Genomic DNA, 17,898 nt, shown 5'->3' with positions numbered 1-17,898 from the left:
CACCATTGGAGTTCGGACTTTGGGGGAGACACATATAATATATAATAACATTATTCTTATTATAAACTTCTTTTAAACTTATTATTATTATAAACTTATATATTTTCTTAAGAGTATATTATTTTTATGTAATAAGATATGAATAAACATCACCATATATGTTTCCAAGGGTGACATAAGCTTAATAAAAGGAACTGAAATTTCTTAATTTACGTTTCGAAATCATATTTATAAACTAGACGAAAAATAATACTGGAAACATTTCCTTTCCATTATAAATTTTTAACGGATTTTAATTGATAATAGAAGTATAAAGATTATGTATAAAATAAATCTATGATAATAAAATGTGTGAATAAAATTAAATGATAAAACTAGTAAAAATTGAAAATCTATAAACTGAAATACTTACAAAATATAAAATATAAAAGTTAAATATGATTTTAGTATTTAAATTTATACGTAAAATTGAATAGTTGCTTTAAGTCAGACAAACCAGTTTTTTTATATTTTTACTAACACGTGTTATATATATATATAATCTTTATGGGCCAGATCCTATTGATATTACAGAGTATCCTATGTACGGATATTTAATGCAGCATATTATAAATATATACCAGTTTGACTCTCTCTATAGTAATTAATTGTATTAATTTAGCTGGGACTTGCGATTTGCACAGAGAGACATGTGGACATGTAAATGTTGGATAATTTTCTTAAAACGTTACACGTGATAAAATGGGTTATAATTGCAGGCTTATTCAGACTACCACACAAGTTTAGATTAACTTGGTTTGGAAAAATATAATTTTGTATATTAGTTTTCAATTTAATCCATTTAGAAATCGATTTATTCGAATTAAACCGTAATAAATTGAGTTGGTTTATCAATTAACTAAATTTAATTTAATTATGTATTATTTTGTATTTTAATATTATTAATTAATATTTTTTTGGATATCGATATTTGACAACTTGTTTTGACAATATTTTGATAACGAACGAACATGAGTCAAAATGTTATTGAACCGTTTTAAATAATATTTTATTCAAAAAAGTTGGCATGCAATAGTTAATGAATTTAGTATCCAAAAATATCCCTCCTATTTTTGTTTTCATTCTCCCTTCATTGAGCATTTTTGTTTGCAATTTTTGTGTGCGCTTTTTCTCCTTCTCTCTCACGAAGCAAGCATAAAGGGTCATCTTCTCCGACGAGACAATCCGGCGAGACTTCGGTAAAGCAATGGAAAGCTCCGGTGACAAAGTATTTCCTTTCTCCTTTGCATTTTCTGTTTCTCATTTCCCATTTCCCCTTTCCCTTTTTTCCCTTACTTCATTTTCATTTATCCTTTGGTGTTTTTGATGTACCCATTTCCATTTTAAGTTCGCCCGTTGGTTATTGTTTTATTTTTCATGCAGTTAATTTGTTTATGGATTTAATGGAAGATTGACCCCGGAACATAGGATCGTTATTGGAAATACATCATTCATATTGGTCGGCCGTAGAGAAAATCTCATTAGTTGGTGGTAAGGATGGGGTGGACTACAACGACATGCTATTATTATTATAAATTTATAAACTTCTTTTAAACTTATTATTATTATAAACTTATATATTTTCTTAAGAGTATATTATTTTTATGTAATAAGAATATGAATAAACATCACCATATATGTTTCCAAGGGTGACATAAGCTTAATAAAAGGAACTGAAATTTCTTAATTTACGTTTCCAAATCATATTTATAAACTAGACGAAAAATAATACTGGAAACATTTCCTTTCCATTATAAATTTTTAACGGATTTTAATTGATAATGAAAGTATAAAGATTATGTATAAAATAAATCTATGATAATAAAATGTGTGAATAAAATTAAATGATAAAACTAGTAAAAATTGAAAATCTATAAAGTGAAATACTTACAAAATATAAAATATAAAAGTTAAATATAATTTTAGTATTTAAATTTATATGTAAAATTGAATAGTTGCTTTAATTCAGAAAAACCAGTTTTTTTTTATATTTTAACTAACACGTGTTATATATAAATAATTCAAATATTAATTCAACAGAGGACGTCCTGGGAGGATGGTGGACGACCTAGGAGATCGGCCTGAGATGACAACCATGGGAGGATCGTACGGGAGGATGGCCATGTGGAGGATCGTACGGCCAAGTGTGAGGACCGTACGGTACCCAAAATGTTTCGGTTGGGTTTGGTGATTTGTTCAAAACATTATGTCGTCTAAGGCTGGATGGACCTTGAAGACCGGTCGAACATCACTCAGTGGGTGGATGTTGAGGACTGGACGAACCTTGAAGCAGACGGATGGAGCTCAAAACGGACGGGCGTTGAGGACCGGTCGAACGTAGCTCACTCATCCTCCTTCTCCGAGTCGGATGGGGGCGTACCTGTTAAAGTTGCTCCGACGCTCAAGTCAGTAAAATGATTGAACAGTTGGTACCAAAAATAATGCGTGTGGTATGCATAATGAGTTGCGTGGTCCAAAAATTATACCTGGCACCTTTATTTATACTGGTTCTAATGGATCTTTACCTGGCAACATTGTCCTTGAATATAATGCTTATTAAATTACTTTTATCATTTGGTGCTTTCATTGTCCTTTTCCATGGCTGATGGTACATGTCTGAAAAACCTCTCTAACAAACTTGATGATGTGCTCACTAATAACGGTTGAATTTACCGTTATTTGATACTTAATTTTGATACTAAAAACACCCTTTTCGACTTAAAAACTAGCTTGGAATCATAGTTTTGATGAATAAGAGAGTTGAAGGTGAATTTAATGGCTTTGTTCTAGATTTCAGTGTTTTTCAACAGGAATTGAGAACATTTGGAGGAAGAGTTAAAGTAGTAAGGGGTTGGAACTCAGGAAGGGATGAAAAAGCATAAAAAAAGGAAATCGCAGCAGCGCTGAGCGCCACTTTAAGGGCCCTCAGCGCCAAAGTACATTGTCTCATGCTTGGCTGCCTTTTTCTGGAGCCCTCAGTGCAGGATGCTTCTGGCTCGTGCCCGGGTACCCTTTTCAAGGGCACTGAGCGCAACTTCGTCAAGTCGCACATCGCTTGCTTGCCCTTTGAGCTAACTCTGAGCACAACTTTTGACCCATACACCGCTCAGCACCATAAGTGGGGCACTGAGCGCCAATTTCGTGGGCTTGGACCCGTTTTCTGTTATTTCGCTGTTCTATTTAAGGACTTGGACGTCCTAGGGTTTGTATCTTTGGACGAAATAGGTTCAGAAACACACTCGTTGCTTCCGGGCAGGCAGATTTGGATGCGAAAGCTCCTATCCTAACTTTCTAGGGTTTTATCTTTTATTCTTTTTCCATTGTTCATCTAGTTTCACCATGTCAATGGTGAACTAAACTCTATTTGTTGTTGGGGATGATGTAACCTTTGTAACCTCTCATGCAAATCATACATCATGCTAAAGAATGAGTTAAACGAAGCACGCATTACGCAAAGAAGAATTATCCTAAAAATTAATGAAAGAAGCAGATATAATCAAGAAAGATAACAAGATAACAAGATCGAAACAAAAAGATAGAAAGATAAAAAGATAAAAACGGTTGATGTATAATATGAATGATTATGTTGGGGTTTCCGATTCATCTTATCCACTCTCATGTATTCAAGAATTCATCTTTCTTCATTAATGTTAATGTCACTTTCTAATTTACCTTAAACCCGATGTCTCGGTGAAGAAAGCCTACTCCTAATCACTAGTTTACATTGTCTTGTCTCCCTAGCAATTATTCATTCATTACATTCGCACAGAAGCTTAAAAGCAACCAATCCTCTTATCCCTATGTCTAGGCAATATTGCTCTTGGGAGAATTTCTTCAGTTCTAGATTTACTTATATGTGTCCATACAAATAACATCAATGATCATGCAATTGAATGAGTTAAATAAAGCATGCTTTGAGTATAGAAGAAAAACCCGAACAATTAATGAAAGAATAACATATAGATTAAAGAACCAATTCAATACATGAGAGTTTCAAAGGATTACATCGGTTCTCCAACAACAATGAAGGTTTAGTTCACCATAGACATGGTGAAACTAGATGAAAAACAATTAAAGAATGAAAGATAGAACCCTAGAAGTTGAATAATAGAGCTTGAGCATCCAAAATCCTCTTCCAAGGGCTGAAGAAAGTGTGATTTTGCCTCTTTCTGTCCAAAGATACTAACCCTAATTCGGCTAAAACCTTATATAGCTTCCTAAAAATTACAGAAAATTGGCCCAAGGCCCAATAAAATGGCGCTCAACGGTAATTACCGCTCAACGGTAATTACCGCTCAAGGGTAAGTGCGATCCTTCTATTTTGACGCTCAGCTGCAGTTTTGCCCTTCAGCGTTGACTGCGGAACTTCAGAGTGCCGCTCAGCGGTAAAAGTGGCGCTGAGTTGTACTTGTGGCTCTTCTTTTGTGCACTTTTTCTTCCTTTTCTGAGTCCAACTTCTGACTACTTCACTTCTTTCGTTCAATTCATCTTAAAACCTGCAAAAATAAGGAAAACCAAGCATAAAACCTATCCAACTCTCTTATTTCCAAAACTTAAGCAAAAGGATGATTCCAAGCTAATTTCTAAGTCATAAAGGTTGTCTTTAAGGTCAAAATTAAGTATAAAAATAATAGTTTTTCAACTGTTATCACAACCCCAAACTTAGAACTTTGCTTGTCCTCAAGCAAACAAGATGTAACTCAATCTTCCACCAATCCATACAATGGTTCACCACATTCAGAACTCCTTCTTTCAAGATAAGTAATTACTCAAATCAGCTCAACACAAAGAATTCAGTCAAGATGCACACATGCTTTAGTGTTCACATAATCACATAGTATCCAACAAATGTTATTCTCATGAATGATCAATCAACTAAGCATAGATGTAATCATGTGCTCATGGAATCTTTCCTCACCAGATAAAGTGTTTCACTCAAACACACAAGTGTATAAGAGGTCATTCCTTCACTCTACTATCACAATGTCACATGAATTAACTTTGCCTTTCATTTAACCACAATCAAACACATTCACAAGCAAGTATCATCACAAGGACTTTTCTATGGCTTATAATGTGGCTGGGCTAAAAAGAAAATTGGTTTTTCTGGATCACAAAATCCTTGAGTTAAGTGAATCATTTAAACACAACCATTCTTCCTTCTTCCCAACTTTCTTTTGCATTGAGCCTTTCTCTTTTTCTTTCCTTTCTTTCCTTTCTTTCCTTTTTATTTTGCTTTTCATATGCTTAGCTCAATGCTTTTCATATTCCCTTTTTAGACTTCCCAACAACCCCAAACTTGAACATTTATCAATACCACAACATATCTTCAACTCAACTCAAGGTAAAGCTTTTCAAAAAAGGTTTTCTAACATGTTCAAAGCTAAGGGTTCAAAGGATAGAACACATTGTGCTCTCTTTTATTGGGCTAAAATCATGCATTTGGCTAATAAAGGGTAACAACATATGACCTTGATCATATGACACATACACATAAGTGATTTAGTCAAAGAAACCTAGGCAAAGTCGTTCATGCTTTCAATGTAATAGCATTCAATCACAAAACCTCTGGAGTTCAAAACCTCACATATAGGCTCATTCAACAATCATAATCACAATCACAACATCATGCATTTGTTCACATAGCTCGTGAACAACCACCTGTATATCAGAATATAATGCACAATCTCAACATCAATCAATATCAGGGCATCATCAAGCAATACTCATCATGCATAAATCACAAGCAAACCATCATAGCAGATAAAGTGTCAAACTAAGTACATCACAACCTATTCTAATAACAGAAGCAAATAAGTAAAAGAGTTTAAAACACTGGAATGCCTCCTAGTAAGCGCTTGTTTAACGTCACGAGCCTGACCCAATAAGCTCAAGGATCAACCAACTTCATCACTGTGGACAAACGCTCCACTTCTCCTTCCAGATAATGCTTAAGACGTTGACCATTCACTACCCAACTTCTATGTTGATCACTAGCAGCTGGATCAACCAATTCATTTGCACCATGTGGACGCACACTTTTCACTATGAATGGTCCTGACCATTTTGACTTCAACTTTCCAAGAAAAAGCTTCAATCGTGAATTGAACAATAGCACCTGCTGCCCTGGATTAAAGACTTTTTTAATCAACTTCCTATCATGATAGAATTTTACCTTATCTTTGTAATTCCTGGATGAATCATATGCATGCAACCACATCTCTTCAAGCTCCAGCATCTACCTTCTACGCTTGTGCTGAGTTTCAGAAGGATCAAAATTCAAAAATTTAAGAGCCCACAAAGCTTTATGCTCCATCTCCACTAGCAAATGACATGCTTTCCCATACACTAGCTGATAAGGTGATAAACCCATTGCAGTCATGTATGCCTAGAGAGCATCATCCAGTTTCTGTGACCAGTCCTTTCTTGATGCAACAACTGTTTTCTCCAAGATCCTCTTGATCTCTCTGTTAGACACCTCAGCTTGCCCATTGGTCTGTGGGTGATAAGGCACAACTACCTTATGTCTCACACAATAATGTTTGAGTACTTTTGCAAGCTGATAATTATAGAAATGAGATCCTCCATCACTAATAAGTACTCTTGGAGTTCAAAAACGTGAGAAGATCTGCCTCTTTAGAAATTTAATCACAGTGCTGGCATCATTCTTGGGACACACCATTGCTTCCACCCATTTACTCACATCGTCCACTACCACCAATATATATTCATTGTTGAAAGATGGTGGAACGGGTCCTACAAAATCAATACCCCAAAAATCAAAAACTTCAACCACTAGAATGCCTTGTAATGTCATCTCATGAGGTCTTGAAATAGTTCCAGTTCTCTGACAATTATCACAATTCCTGGCATGGTTAAGAGCATCTTTAAACAAGGTAGGCCAATAAAATCCTGACTGGAGAACTTTTGCTGTTGTTCTTTCACCATTGAAATGTCCTCCATAAGGTGAGTCATGATAGTGCCAGAGAATTCCTTCTACTTCTTCATTTGTCACACACTGCCTCAGAAGATTATCTGCTCCAATTTTGAACAAATAAGGATCATCCCAGATAAATTACTTGGCTTCATGCAAAAATTTCTTTCTTTGTTGCCAATTAAGATCTTCTGGAATTACTCCTGCAGCTTTAAAATTGGCCATATCAGCAAACCAAGGCCTTTGTTGAATATACATGAGTGTTTAATTTGTAAAAGACTCCCATATTTCTACTTCCTTGCTTGTAACCTCACTGTTAGCCAACCGTGATAAATGATCAACAATCAAATTCTCACTCCTTGCTTGTAACCTCACTGTTTTCTCCAAGATCCTCTTGATCTCTCTATTAGACACCTCAGCTTGCCCATTGGTCTGTGGGTGACAAGGCACAACTACCTTATGTCTCACACCATAATGATTGAGTACTTTTGCAAGCTGATAATTACATAAATGAGATCCTCCATCACTAATAAGTACTCTTGGAGTTCCAAAACGTGAAAAGATATGCCTCTTTAGAAATTTAATCACAGTGTTGGCATCATTCTTGGGACACACCATTTTTTCCCCTATTTACTCACATAGTCCACCGCCACCAATATATATTCATTGTTGAAAGATGGTGGAACAGGTCCTACAAAATCAATACCCCAAAAATCAAAAACTTCAACCTCTAGAATGCCTTGTAATGTCATCTCATGAGGTCTTGAAATAGTTCCAGTTCTTTGACAATTATCACAATTCCTGGCATGGTTAAGAGCATCTTTAAACAATAAAATCCTGACTGGAGAACTTTTGCTGTTGTTCTTTCTCCATTGAAATGTCCTCCATAAGGTGAGTCATGACAATGCCAGAGAATTCCTTCTACTTCTTCATTTGTCACACACCGCCTCAGAAGATTATCTGCTCCAATTTTGAACAAATAAGGACCATCCCAGATAAATTACTTGGCTTCATGCAAAAATTTCTTTCTTTGTTGCCAATTAAGATCTTCTGGAATTACTCCTACAACTTTAAAATTAGCCATATCAGCAAACCAAGGCCTTTGTTGAATATACATGAGTGTTTCATTTGAAAAAGACTCCCATATTTCTGCTTCCTTGCTTGTAACCTCACTGTTAACCAACCGTGATAAATGATCAGCAATCAAATTCTCACTCCACTTCTTGTCACGAATATCCACATCAAATTCTATTAATAGAAGCACCCACCTGATCAAACGTGGCTTAGAATTTGGCTTTGTCAACAAGTACTTTATAGCTACATGAACTGTGTAGATAATCAGCTTAGACCCAATGAGATGAGGTCTAAATTTCTCCAAGGCATACACTATAGCCAGAAACTCCTTTTCAGTAGTAGCATAATTCAACTGAGCATCATTCAAAACTTTGCTGGCATAATAGATTGTGTGAAACACCTTCTCTTTTCTCTGACCAAGCACGACTCCTATTGCATAATCACTAGCATCACACATTAGTTCAAAATTTTGATTCCAATATGGAGCTACAATCACTAGAGCCGACACTAATTTGCTTTTCAAGATGTCAAAGGCTTTCAAACATTCTTCATCCATCACAAAGGGTGCATCTTTAACAAGCAAATTACTCAATGGTTTAGCAATTTTTGAGAAGTCTTTAATGAATGTTCAATAAAATCCAGCATGGCCTAAAAAACTTCTGATTCCCTTCACATTTGTTGGTGGAGGAAGTTTCTCAATGACCTCTACTTTGGCTTTATCCACTTCAATCCCCTTAGCAGAAATCTTGTGACCCAACACAATTCCTTCTGTTACCATGAAATGACATTTCTCCCAGTTAAGCACAAGATTCGTTTGAACACATCTCTTGAGGACAATATCCAGATTAGCCAAACACCTAGGGAAAGAATCTCCAAACACTGAAAAATCATCCATAAAGACTTCAATACACTTCTCTATGAGATCTGCAAAAATTTCCTGCATACACCTTTGAAATGTGGTTGGAGCATTACATAGCCCAAATGGCATCTTTTTGTAGGCAAAGATACCAAAAGGACATGTGAAGGTCATCTTCTCTTGAATCTACTGCTCCACTTTGAAGACATTATAAATCACCTTTTCTCCTCGATCTTGAAGCACTATCATCCCAACATCCACATTGATGATTACCTTTGCCGTTTTCATAAACGGTCTTCCAAGAATGATTGGGACCTTCTCATCCTCCTTCATCTCCATCACCACAAAATCTACCAGGAATTTTAGTTTGTCTATGCAAACCACTACATCTTCTACCACACCATAGGGTTTCTTTGAAGATCCATTCGCCATTAGCAAAGTCACCTTTGTTGGTTTGACTTCAAGATCACCAATCCTTTTGAGCAAAGATAAAGGCATCAAATTAATGCTTGACCCTAAATCAATTAGGTCTTTCCTTATATTCTCCTTCCGAATGATGCAAGGAATAGTAAAACTTCCTGGATCTTTCACTTTTGGAGGAAGTGGCTTCTTCTTAATATCACTGATATCTCTCTTTTCATCTAGATATCTCTTCTTTGTGGAGACTTGCTTCATGTGCTTTGCATAAACTGGAATTTGTTGCAGTGCTTCATTCAAAGGTATTGTAGTCTCCAATTGCTTGAAGATATCTTTAAAGCGCCCATATTGTCTCTCTTTTTCAATCTTTTGTACCTATCCCAGGCTTGACCTAGCGTCTCCTCCATGCCTTGTCTAAAAGAAGAAATCTCTTGCTTCCCTTTGTTGATTTTGGATTGTGGGAAGTACTTGTTTAGAAACTTTGAAACCATGGCTTCCCATTCAACAAAACTACCTTCCGAAAAAGAATTCAACCATAACTTAGCTTTGCCTCCCAATGAAAAAGGAAACAAACTAAGCTTTATCGCTTCATTCGGCACACCATTGATCTTTACAGTGTTGCAAATCTCGTTGAATGTGGTGAGACGATCATATGGACTTTCATGTGATAGCCCATTAAATTGGTTTCTTTTCACCAATTGTATCAACACCGATTTCATCTCCATGTTTGCAGCATTGACCCTCGGCCTAGCAATGTTATTAAAGTGATGAGGGCCAACAACATTGGTGTAATCCGCCCGAGTACGTCTAACATTGTTCTCTTCTGCCATCTCTTCAGTGCTCTGGTTAGATCTTTGTGGTGAGGGTTGTAGAAGTGTTTCCTGAGAAGGAAATAATTCTCTAGAAGTTCGGATCCTCCTTCTCCTTCTACTTTCGTCCAATCCTTCAAGAAGAGGTTCCGAAGTTTTCTTACTTCTAGTCCGAATTGTATCCTGCATACACAAGAACACAAAACCCTATAAACAATTGTTAGCACAAAAATATAGAAAAGATAAACTAAAAAGATAACAAGATAAGAAGATCAAAACAAAAAGATAAAAAGATAAAAGGATAAAACAAAAAAGATAAAAAGATAGAAAGATAAAACAAAAAGATAAAAAGATAAAAAAAATAAAAAATAAAAATCAAGTCAAAGTTAATCAATAATCACACAAATAGAATAATTAAACCACGAGTCCCCGCCAACGGGGCCAAAAACTTGATAAACAAATTTTTAATCCTCGGCAATGGTGCCAAAAACTTGTTAACCCTCGACAAGTGTACCGAATCGTATCAAGTAATAATAAAATGGTAAGACCAAGTATCATTTCCAAAAGGACTCATGACCTAAACAGTTATGTGATTTGTTGATTATCTTAGACTTGTAACCGAAAATATTGTTGTTGAACTATGAAAAATAAACATGAATGCAAAGTTTTGATCAATGGACTTGAAAGATGGAAAAATGGTTGATGTATAATATGAATGATTATGTTGTTGGGGTTTCCGGTTCATCCTATTCACTCTCATGTATTCAAGAATTCATCTTTCTTCATTAATGTTAATGCCACTTTCTAATTTACCTTAAACCCGATGTCTGGGTGAAGAAAGCCTACTCCTAATCACTAGTTTACAATGTCTTGTCTCCCTAGCAATTATTCATGCATTACATTCGCACAGAAGCTTAAAGGAAACCAATCATCCTATCCCTATATCTAGGCAATATTGCTCTTGGGATAATTTCTTCAGTTCTAGATTTACTTATATGTGACCATACAAATAACATCAATGATCATGCAATTAAATGAGTTAAACAAAGCATGCTTTGAGTATAGAAGAAAAACCCTAACAATTAATGAAAGAATAACATATAGATTAAAGAACCAATTCAATACATGAGAGTTTCAAAGGATTACATCGGTTCTCCAACAACAATGAAGGTTTAGTTCACCATAGACATGGTGAAACTAGATGAAAAACAATGAAAGAATGAAATATAGAACCCTAGAAGTTGAATAATAGAGCTTGAGCATCCAAAATCCTCCTCTAAGGGGTGAAGAAAGTGTGATTTTGCCTCTTTCTGTCCAAAGATACTAACCCTAATTCGGCTAAACCCTTATATAGTTTCCTAAAAATTACAGAAAATTGGCCCAAGGCCCAATAAAATGGCGCTCAATGGTAATTACCGCTCAACGGTAATTACCGCTCAGGGGTAAGTGTGATCGTTCTATTTTGACGCTCAGCTGTAGTTTTGCCCCTAAGCGTTGACTGCGGAACTTCAGAGTGTCGCTCAGCGGTAAAAGTGGCGCTGAGCGATACTTGCGGCTCTTCTTTTGTGCACTTTTTCTTCCTTTTTTGAGTCCAACTTCTGACTACTTCACTTCTTTCATTTAGTTCATCTTAAAGCCTGCAAAAATAAGGAAAACCAAGCATAAAACATATCCAACTCTCTTATTTCCAAAACTTAAGCAAAAACATGATTCCAAGCTAATTTCTAAGTCATAAAGGTTGTCTTTAAGGTCAAAATTAAGTATAAAATTAACAGTTTTTCAATTGTTATCATTCACCGAGGAATCGGGTTTTAAGTATTTTAGATAGTGACATTAACATTAATGAAGAAGTAGAATTCATATATGCATGAGAGTAAACTAGGTGAAATCTAACCCCAACAACATATTCATTCCATAATATCAAACCTGTTCATCTTTGTACTTTTGTCCAATTGATCAAATTGCGTGCATATCTAATTTTCAGTATTTGCATTCTAAACCTAAAAGAGTTCGTTTTCAAGTCTTATTTAATCAAGAAATCACCTAATTGTTTAGGCCGTGAGTCCTTTGGGATACAATACTTGATCTTACCATTTTATATTACTTGATATGATTCGGTACACTTGTCGGAGTCTTAACAAGTTTTTGGCGACGTTGTCGGGGACTCGTGGTTTTACTATTCTATTTGTGTGATTATTGATTAACTTTGACTTGATTTTTTTTTAATTTTGTTCTAACAGAGTTTTATAGGGTTTTGTGTTCAGTGCATGCAAGATGCACTTTAGACAAGAAGTTAACAACATGGGCACTCAATTCCATCAAGGTACTTTCAACCATGGGTGGTTACCTCATCCAAGCATGGGATAAAGTCAATTTGGGCAAGCCGCTGAACAATTTAATAGACCATTATAGCAGCAACAATGGCAGCAACAATTCTCTCTATTAGAAAGAATTACAAAGCTAGATGACACAGTTCAATAGTTGATGCAGATGTTTGTATCTCATCATAAAAACATTGAATTAGCACTCAGAAGGATGGAGAGGCAGATTGGTGTTGACAATATTTTTTATCTCCAGAAACGAAACAAAAAACTTTGTTGATGGATCGACAAGTGTACCGAATCGCACAAGTAATATAAAATGGTAAGACCAAGTATCGTATTCCAGAAGACTCTCAGCACTAAACAATTGCGTGATAACTCAATTAATTAAGACTTAAAAGAAACGAGATGATGGAATCCTGCTTGACGTAGTCCTCCTTTCGTATTTCGACCTTTCATAGCTTAGCTCTTAAGGAGCATGGGTTACTATAAATACCCAACTCCTCTCTTGTATTAGCACTTTTGAGATTAATGAGAATTGAATTTTCTGAAATCAGAAATTATTCTCTCTTGAAAGTCATAGGCTAGAGAGTCCAAAGACTCCCTCTAGCCACCTTCCAAGCACACCTCCTTTCATCTCTCATTTTCCAAATTTACATTTGTGCTTCTCTCTCACTCCTCCACGCTGCACCACTCGTCAGAGGCCACATCTTCCACTTCTCGCGTCAGCGTCCTGTGCCTCGCCACATTACTTTTCCTCTTACGCATCAGAGGTACACTTCTTCTTTTTTTTACATTTCACACTCGCAACTTCTTCCTCGAGATCAATTTCCTCTCTCGTAAGATCATTTTCTTCAACCTCAGATTCCACCTTGCATCTTTCTCGAGTCCGTCCACTCGAGAGTTCCTCCATCACCATTCCACATTCAACTTCTATTTTGCAACCCTAGATCCAAACTTTCCACCGATTGTTTTCCCTTTTCTACCGTTTAATCCACTTTCTACTGAGCAATCTAGCTTTCCCACCGTTCAATCTTGAGTTTGAACCGATTAATCGGTTCATTTTGAGTTTTCCCTTATTTGTAGGGTTCGTTCATGATTTTAGGGTTTTCTGCAATTGATTTCGATTCTATCAGTTTTGCTCCGATTTCTCTCTCGATCTAGAGTGTCCTATCAATTCCGCTGCGTCATCTCTCTGGAGGAAGCTTCGAGGAGGTCCGGTTCATCTTCGCGCAACTTCAATCGACCTCTCCTCGGGCGTTCGTCCATCAAGTGGTATTCAGAGCAAGGTTGAATACGCTTCGAAGGTAAGTATCTCGGTTCGTCTCTGTTCTGAGTTTTCTTCGATTTTTGAGTTGTTCGATTTTCTTCTGTTCTTGCGTTTGATTCGCGTCTCTGTCTTTGTTTCTAGTTTTGTGTTTTGATTCTGTCTTGATTCTGAGTTTGTTCTTCAATTTTTCGCATTGTTCATTATCTTCATTGAATGTCTTGTGTTGATTTCGCGTTTGTTCAATTTATGTGTTTAGGTTTCCAAATTCTGATAAGGTTGTGTATCCTGTGCTTGAGTCATTATTTTTGAGTCTATTTGTGTGTGCTAGCTTTTCTTTGATTCTTTTCCTCATTTTAATCGGTCCATTTGTTCATTTGAGTCATTTTCATTGATGAATCATATTCTGTCATGTTTACAGTTATGTTTAATTGCTTAAAATGTCATAAATTTTGTGTTCAAAGCTGTATTTGATTTTTTCCTGAGATTCTGGATTATATGATTAGTGGCTGTACACCATATGAGCTATGATACAGTCATTGTGAGCTTGGGTGCATGCAAAAGTGACATTAATCTCAAATCTGACTGGCTGATTGAAGTATAATCTGTTTTGAATTTAGCATTGAGATGCATCTGATTGATTGAGCCAGTACCATGTGCATACTATATAAGCAATGAATTGCTTTGGCAAAGCTTGGTTGCACTAAGAAAACTCCATTAGAGTCTCATTTGCAGTTGGCCGATCTATATTGCTTTGCTTGAGTCTAGTTATTTTGTTTCAAATCTGGTTTAGCACATAGATCATTGCTAAACATCTTTCATTGTTGATTTAGTGTCTTGTTCAAGTTTGAGTTGCTGTTTCTGGTTCAATTTAAGTGTTCAAAGGTCATTTGATTCATTAAGTCAAAATTTGAGTGGAAGAGTTGCTTAATTTGAGTAATTTGGGGCTGACTAAATCAAATTTTGAGATAGTGTGTTTCTGCATCCAGTTGCTTTACAAACAAGTTTGTTTTAGATATTTGAAACTGATGATGCAAAGAAACCATGAGTTAATAGCTGCCCTAAGCCTTTTCACTCTTTAAACCACCAAACTTTTGGCATTTTTTTCATTCACAAGTTGCTAGTTGTTTGCCTTTTCTAAAATTTGTGGAATTGGTGCATTTGAAATTGAGTTATCATTGCAGCAAAAGCTTGGTCATTCTGTTTACATGTAAAACAATTGACAAAAGAAACATTTACATAGTTATAAAAAGCTGAAAGATCAGGGCAGATAACTTTTCTGAAATTTGGTGCACCAGAAAACTGTTGTTCTCTATTAGCATTTCATCAAACAGTTTCACTCAATTGCTTTGAGCTTAAAATTTTGATGATATTGCAACTTGTTTCTGTTTCTTGTTTTATGAATCTGTTCTAGATCCTTTGGTAGGTTCAGTTTTTGTGCCTTCTTCTTAAATAGCTTTGTTTCTTGTTTGTCATTTGTTGGCTGTCTTAGTTTTGTCTACATTACATGTAAAATCTGTTCAGCTGTTCTAATTTGAGCTTTGTTTGTTTTCATAATCTGATCTAGAGTTGATCTTGAGTCAGTTTCATTATCTGTTGTGGTGTCATTGTCTTGTGGCTGTCCTGTTCTACTTTGGTTTCTGATTTTGACCTTAGCCTAGCCATTCTTGATTGAGAAGCTTGTACACTCTGGATTTCTGGAATTTGAAAGGAGGTTTGTGTGCTTGGTAGCATCTTAGGTGGTGGTGGTCTAAAAGACTCTCAAGCCTTGAACTGCCAAGGGAGAATCTCCCTTCCAAATCTTTCATATTTTTTTGAGTGCTTTAAACTTCTAGAGATAGACCTGATTTTTGTGAGTTTTGTGTGGTTGCATCTAAGAACCAAATTTATTGTTGAGAGGTGTTTTTGTTTTAAGTGCTGAAATAACTTCTGAACTTGCAATGTGCTGACCATTTAGTTGTGCAGTTTTTGTTCTGATTAACCCTGTTCAAAAGCAATTTGTACGTGTGGGAAATTTAAGACAAGAATACCTACAATGGAGAAAAAGGAGCTTTGTTACCTGCATAAACTACACCAAGCTGAATAGGGAGTTTCTTCATTCTGTTGTGTAGTTTCGTGTTATATTTGTGCCTGATTAGAAATAGTTAACCATATTTGATTGAATATTATGTGGATATCATATGGTTTAACTGTTCCTGAAAATTGAATTTGGTTTAGCAAGTTTGGACATCCATACATTAAGTGATAGTGATGGTCTAGTGTTATTGTTGGTTTAGCAGATTTAACGTAGGCAAGCTACAAGCATCTGAACTGAAGGGAGTTTCTTTCACCTTAAATTTCTTTTGTTTTGGTTGAACTATTCTTATTATAGCTTGTCTTTGATTAGCATAATTTCAAGTGTTGAATCTGGTATGACAGTTTTTGTACACTAGGATTAGCCAATCTGAATTCTAAATTGGAATTATTCTGCATTGTATTGGATTAATCTGATTTTGATTAGACTGGGGTGGTTGTTAATCAATCTGGTTTCAGCTTAGAATTACATCCATTTGAATCTGGTATAATGACCATTTGCATTTGTCTAATAGAATTTGGTTTGATTTTGGTGTGTGCAGAACTGATATTTGAGAGTTTAGCTTGAGCAGAAATTTACTGAGAAAACAGAAACCTAAGCACTTAATGTGGAAGCTTTGAACTAAAGGGAGTTATCTAGTTTAATTGCTTCTGACTGTTTAAACTGTTTTGGATTTAAATTGTTCATTGTTGAATTACATGATCTGCTGAAGTGGTGTGAATTATCTGTGCAGAGGTCTTTTCATTGGAATTCAAATTGTCCAAGAGTTTAATTGAGCAGCTGCAGAATCTCACTAGAAAGTTTGTGCAGCCAAGAGAAAGGGAAGTTCTTAGTGCCCTATATTTTGTGCAAACTAGTTTTACTAAGGGTGTAAGTGACATCAGCCTTTATTCATTTGTGTTGCAGGATTGGACAAGTTAATTTCTTGATTAGGCTGAGAGAGGTAGTTGAAGGCCATATTTTGAACAAGTGAAGCCCTGCAGCAGTGAACCGTACCCAGAACGTTCAAGAACAAGACTAGTAGCATAGCTTGTTTTATTTGAATTTGTTTTTGTGTAATCTGGTTTGTAATAGTCTAGTGTTAGCTTTTTGATTGGGTTTATTCCCCATTGTAAAAGGCCTTTTATAAAGTCCAAGTGCTTTGGAAGAGTCCTTGGTGCTCTTTCAAACTCTTGGCAAATTTACTTGCTTTAATTTTAGTATAGCTAGACAGGTGAGTGTGTCTTGATTAGCCAAAGCTACAAGCCTCACTGTCAACACCCAATTTCGTCCGGATCGACCAATAGATTTATTTTATTGTCATCATGAGTGTCAAATAAAAATAACAAAAAAAAGTAAAAAAAACAAATAATAAAAATTAAAAATGAAATAAAAAATAAAGGAGCGTTCGTCCTCTGACGTTCGGCTTCGTCATCTGCTCTGTTCGCCCGTTCGGCCATTCGGTCCTTTAGGACGTTCGTCCTCGGGTTCAACCGTTCGGTCATCCTGAAATCGTTCATTATTCCATCGTTCGACTTTTGTTTAATTTAGGACGTGCGTCCTCATCCTCAACCGTTCGGTCATAATGTTTTGAAGAACGTTCGGTCTCCATGATATTTGTCTTCAGCGTTCGGTTTTGGACGTTCGGCCCATTGTGGTGTTCGGAAAATAGCGTTCGGTCATGTTTATTCTTAGTGAACATTCGGTATTGATGTGTTTTGTGTTAGTGAACGTTCGATCATAGCGTTTACTGAACGTTCGGTCTCCATTTGAACGTTCGGTCTTCATTTGAACGGTCGGTCTTAGTAATGTTCTATGAACGTTCGGTCTCCTTCAGCGTTCGTACTTTTGGTGCTTATCTTCTTCGAGCGTTCGGTTTTGAGCGCTCGTTTGATTCCTAGTTCGAACGTTCGTCCATTTCGCTCGTCCAAATACTGATTTGTTTTAAAAATGGTCGTTCGTCTCAGTTGAACGTTCGTCCATAATTCCCACCAGCTGTTTCCCACAATGCTCCAATTAAGGTTGCCGACACTCTCAACCAAGCGGACAGTTTGCCATGGTCCACTTCCATTATCCCACATTTAACAAACTTCCACTGATGTTTCCCACTTCACCAACCCTCCAACTA

The 17,898-nt window shown here is 36.1% G+C and overlaps 2 protein-coding genes across 2 annotated transcripts; both read right to left on the bottom strand.

Moving 5' to 3' along the window:
• Positions 1-5,929: 5,929 nt before the first annotated feature.
• LOC108324569 (uncharacterized) lies at positions 5,930-6,277 on the bottom strand. The gene has a single exon (XM_017557511.1). It carries the CDS (start codon positions 6,275-6,277, stop codon positions 5,930-5,932), a length of 348 nt encoding a protein of 115 aa, XP_017413000.1.
• A 150-nt stretch (positions 6,278-6,427) lies between these two features.
• Positions 6,428-9,035, bottom strand: LOC128195835 (uncharacterized). The gene is made up of 6 exons (XM_052874525.1): positions 8,705-9,035; positions 8,089-8,476; positions 7,612-7,774; positions 7,283-7,468; positions 6,692-6,886; positions 6,428-6,598 (listed from the first exon to the last, which is right to left on the bottom strand). Exons 1-6 carry the CDS (start codon positions 9,033-9,035, stop codon positions 6,428-6,430), a joined length of 1,434 nt encoding a protein of 477 aa, XP_052730485.1.
• Positions 9,036-17,898: the final 8,863 nt, after the last annotated feature.

This window comes from Vigna angularis, chromosome 3 (assembly GCF_016808095.1).
Source record: "Vigna angularis cultivar LongXiaoDou No.4 chromosome 3, ASM1680809v1, whole genome shotgun sequence".
In the NCBI taxonomy this organism is placed as follows: Eukaryota; Viridiplantae; Streptophyta; class Magnoliopsida; order Fabales; family Fabaceae; genus Vigna; species Vigna angularis.
The sequence above is the reverse complement of the archived record's forward strand: the minus strand, read 5'-3'. Positions and strand labels throughout refer to the sequence as shown.

Bases quoted from the DNA above. Each gene is read 5' to 3' on its own strand.
- LOC128195835 (XM_052874525.1), bottom strand. From the start codon at position 9,035: ATGCCATTTGGGCTATGTAATGCTCCAACCACATTTCAAAGGTGTATG. The intron at 7,775-8,088 runs GTATATTCAACA...TAACCATGCCAG, and splicing joins TTTTCAAATGAAACACTCAT to GAATTGTGATAATTGTCAAA. The intron at 7,469-7,611 runs GTGAGTAAATAG...TGTAATTATCAG, and splicing joins TATTGGTGGCGGTGGACTAT to CTTGCAAAAGTACTCAATCA.
- LOC108324569 (XM_017557511.1), bottom strand. From the start codon at position 6,277: ATGCTGGAGCTTGAAGAGATGTGGTTGCATGCATATGATTCATCCAGG.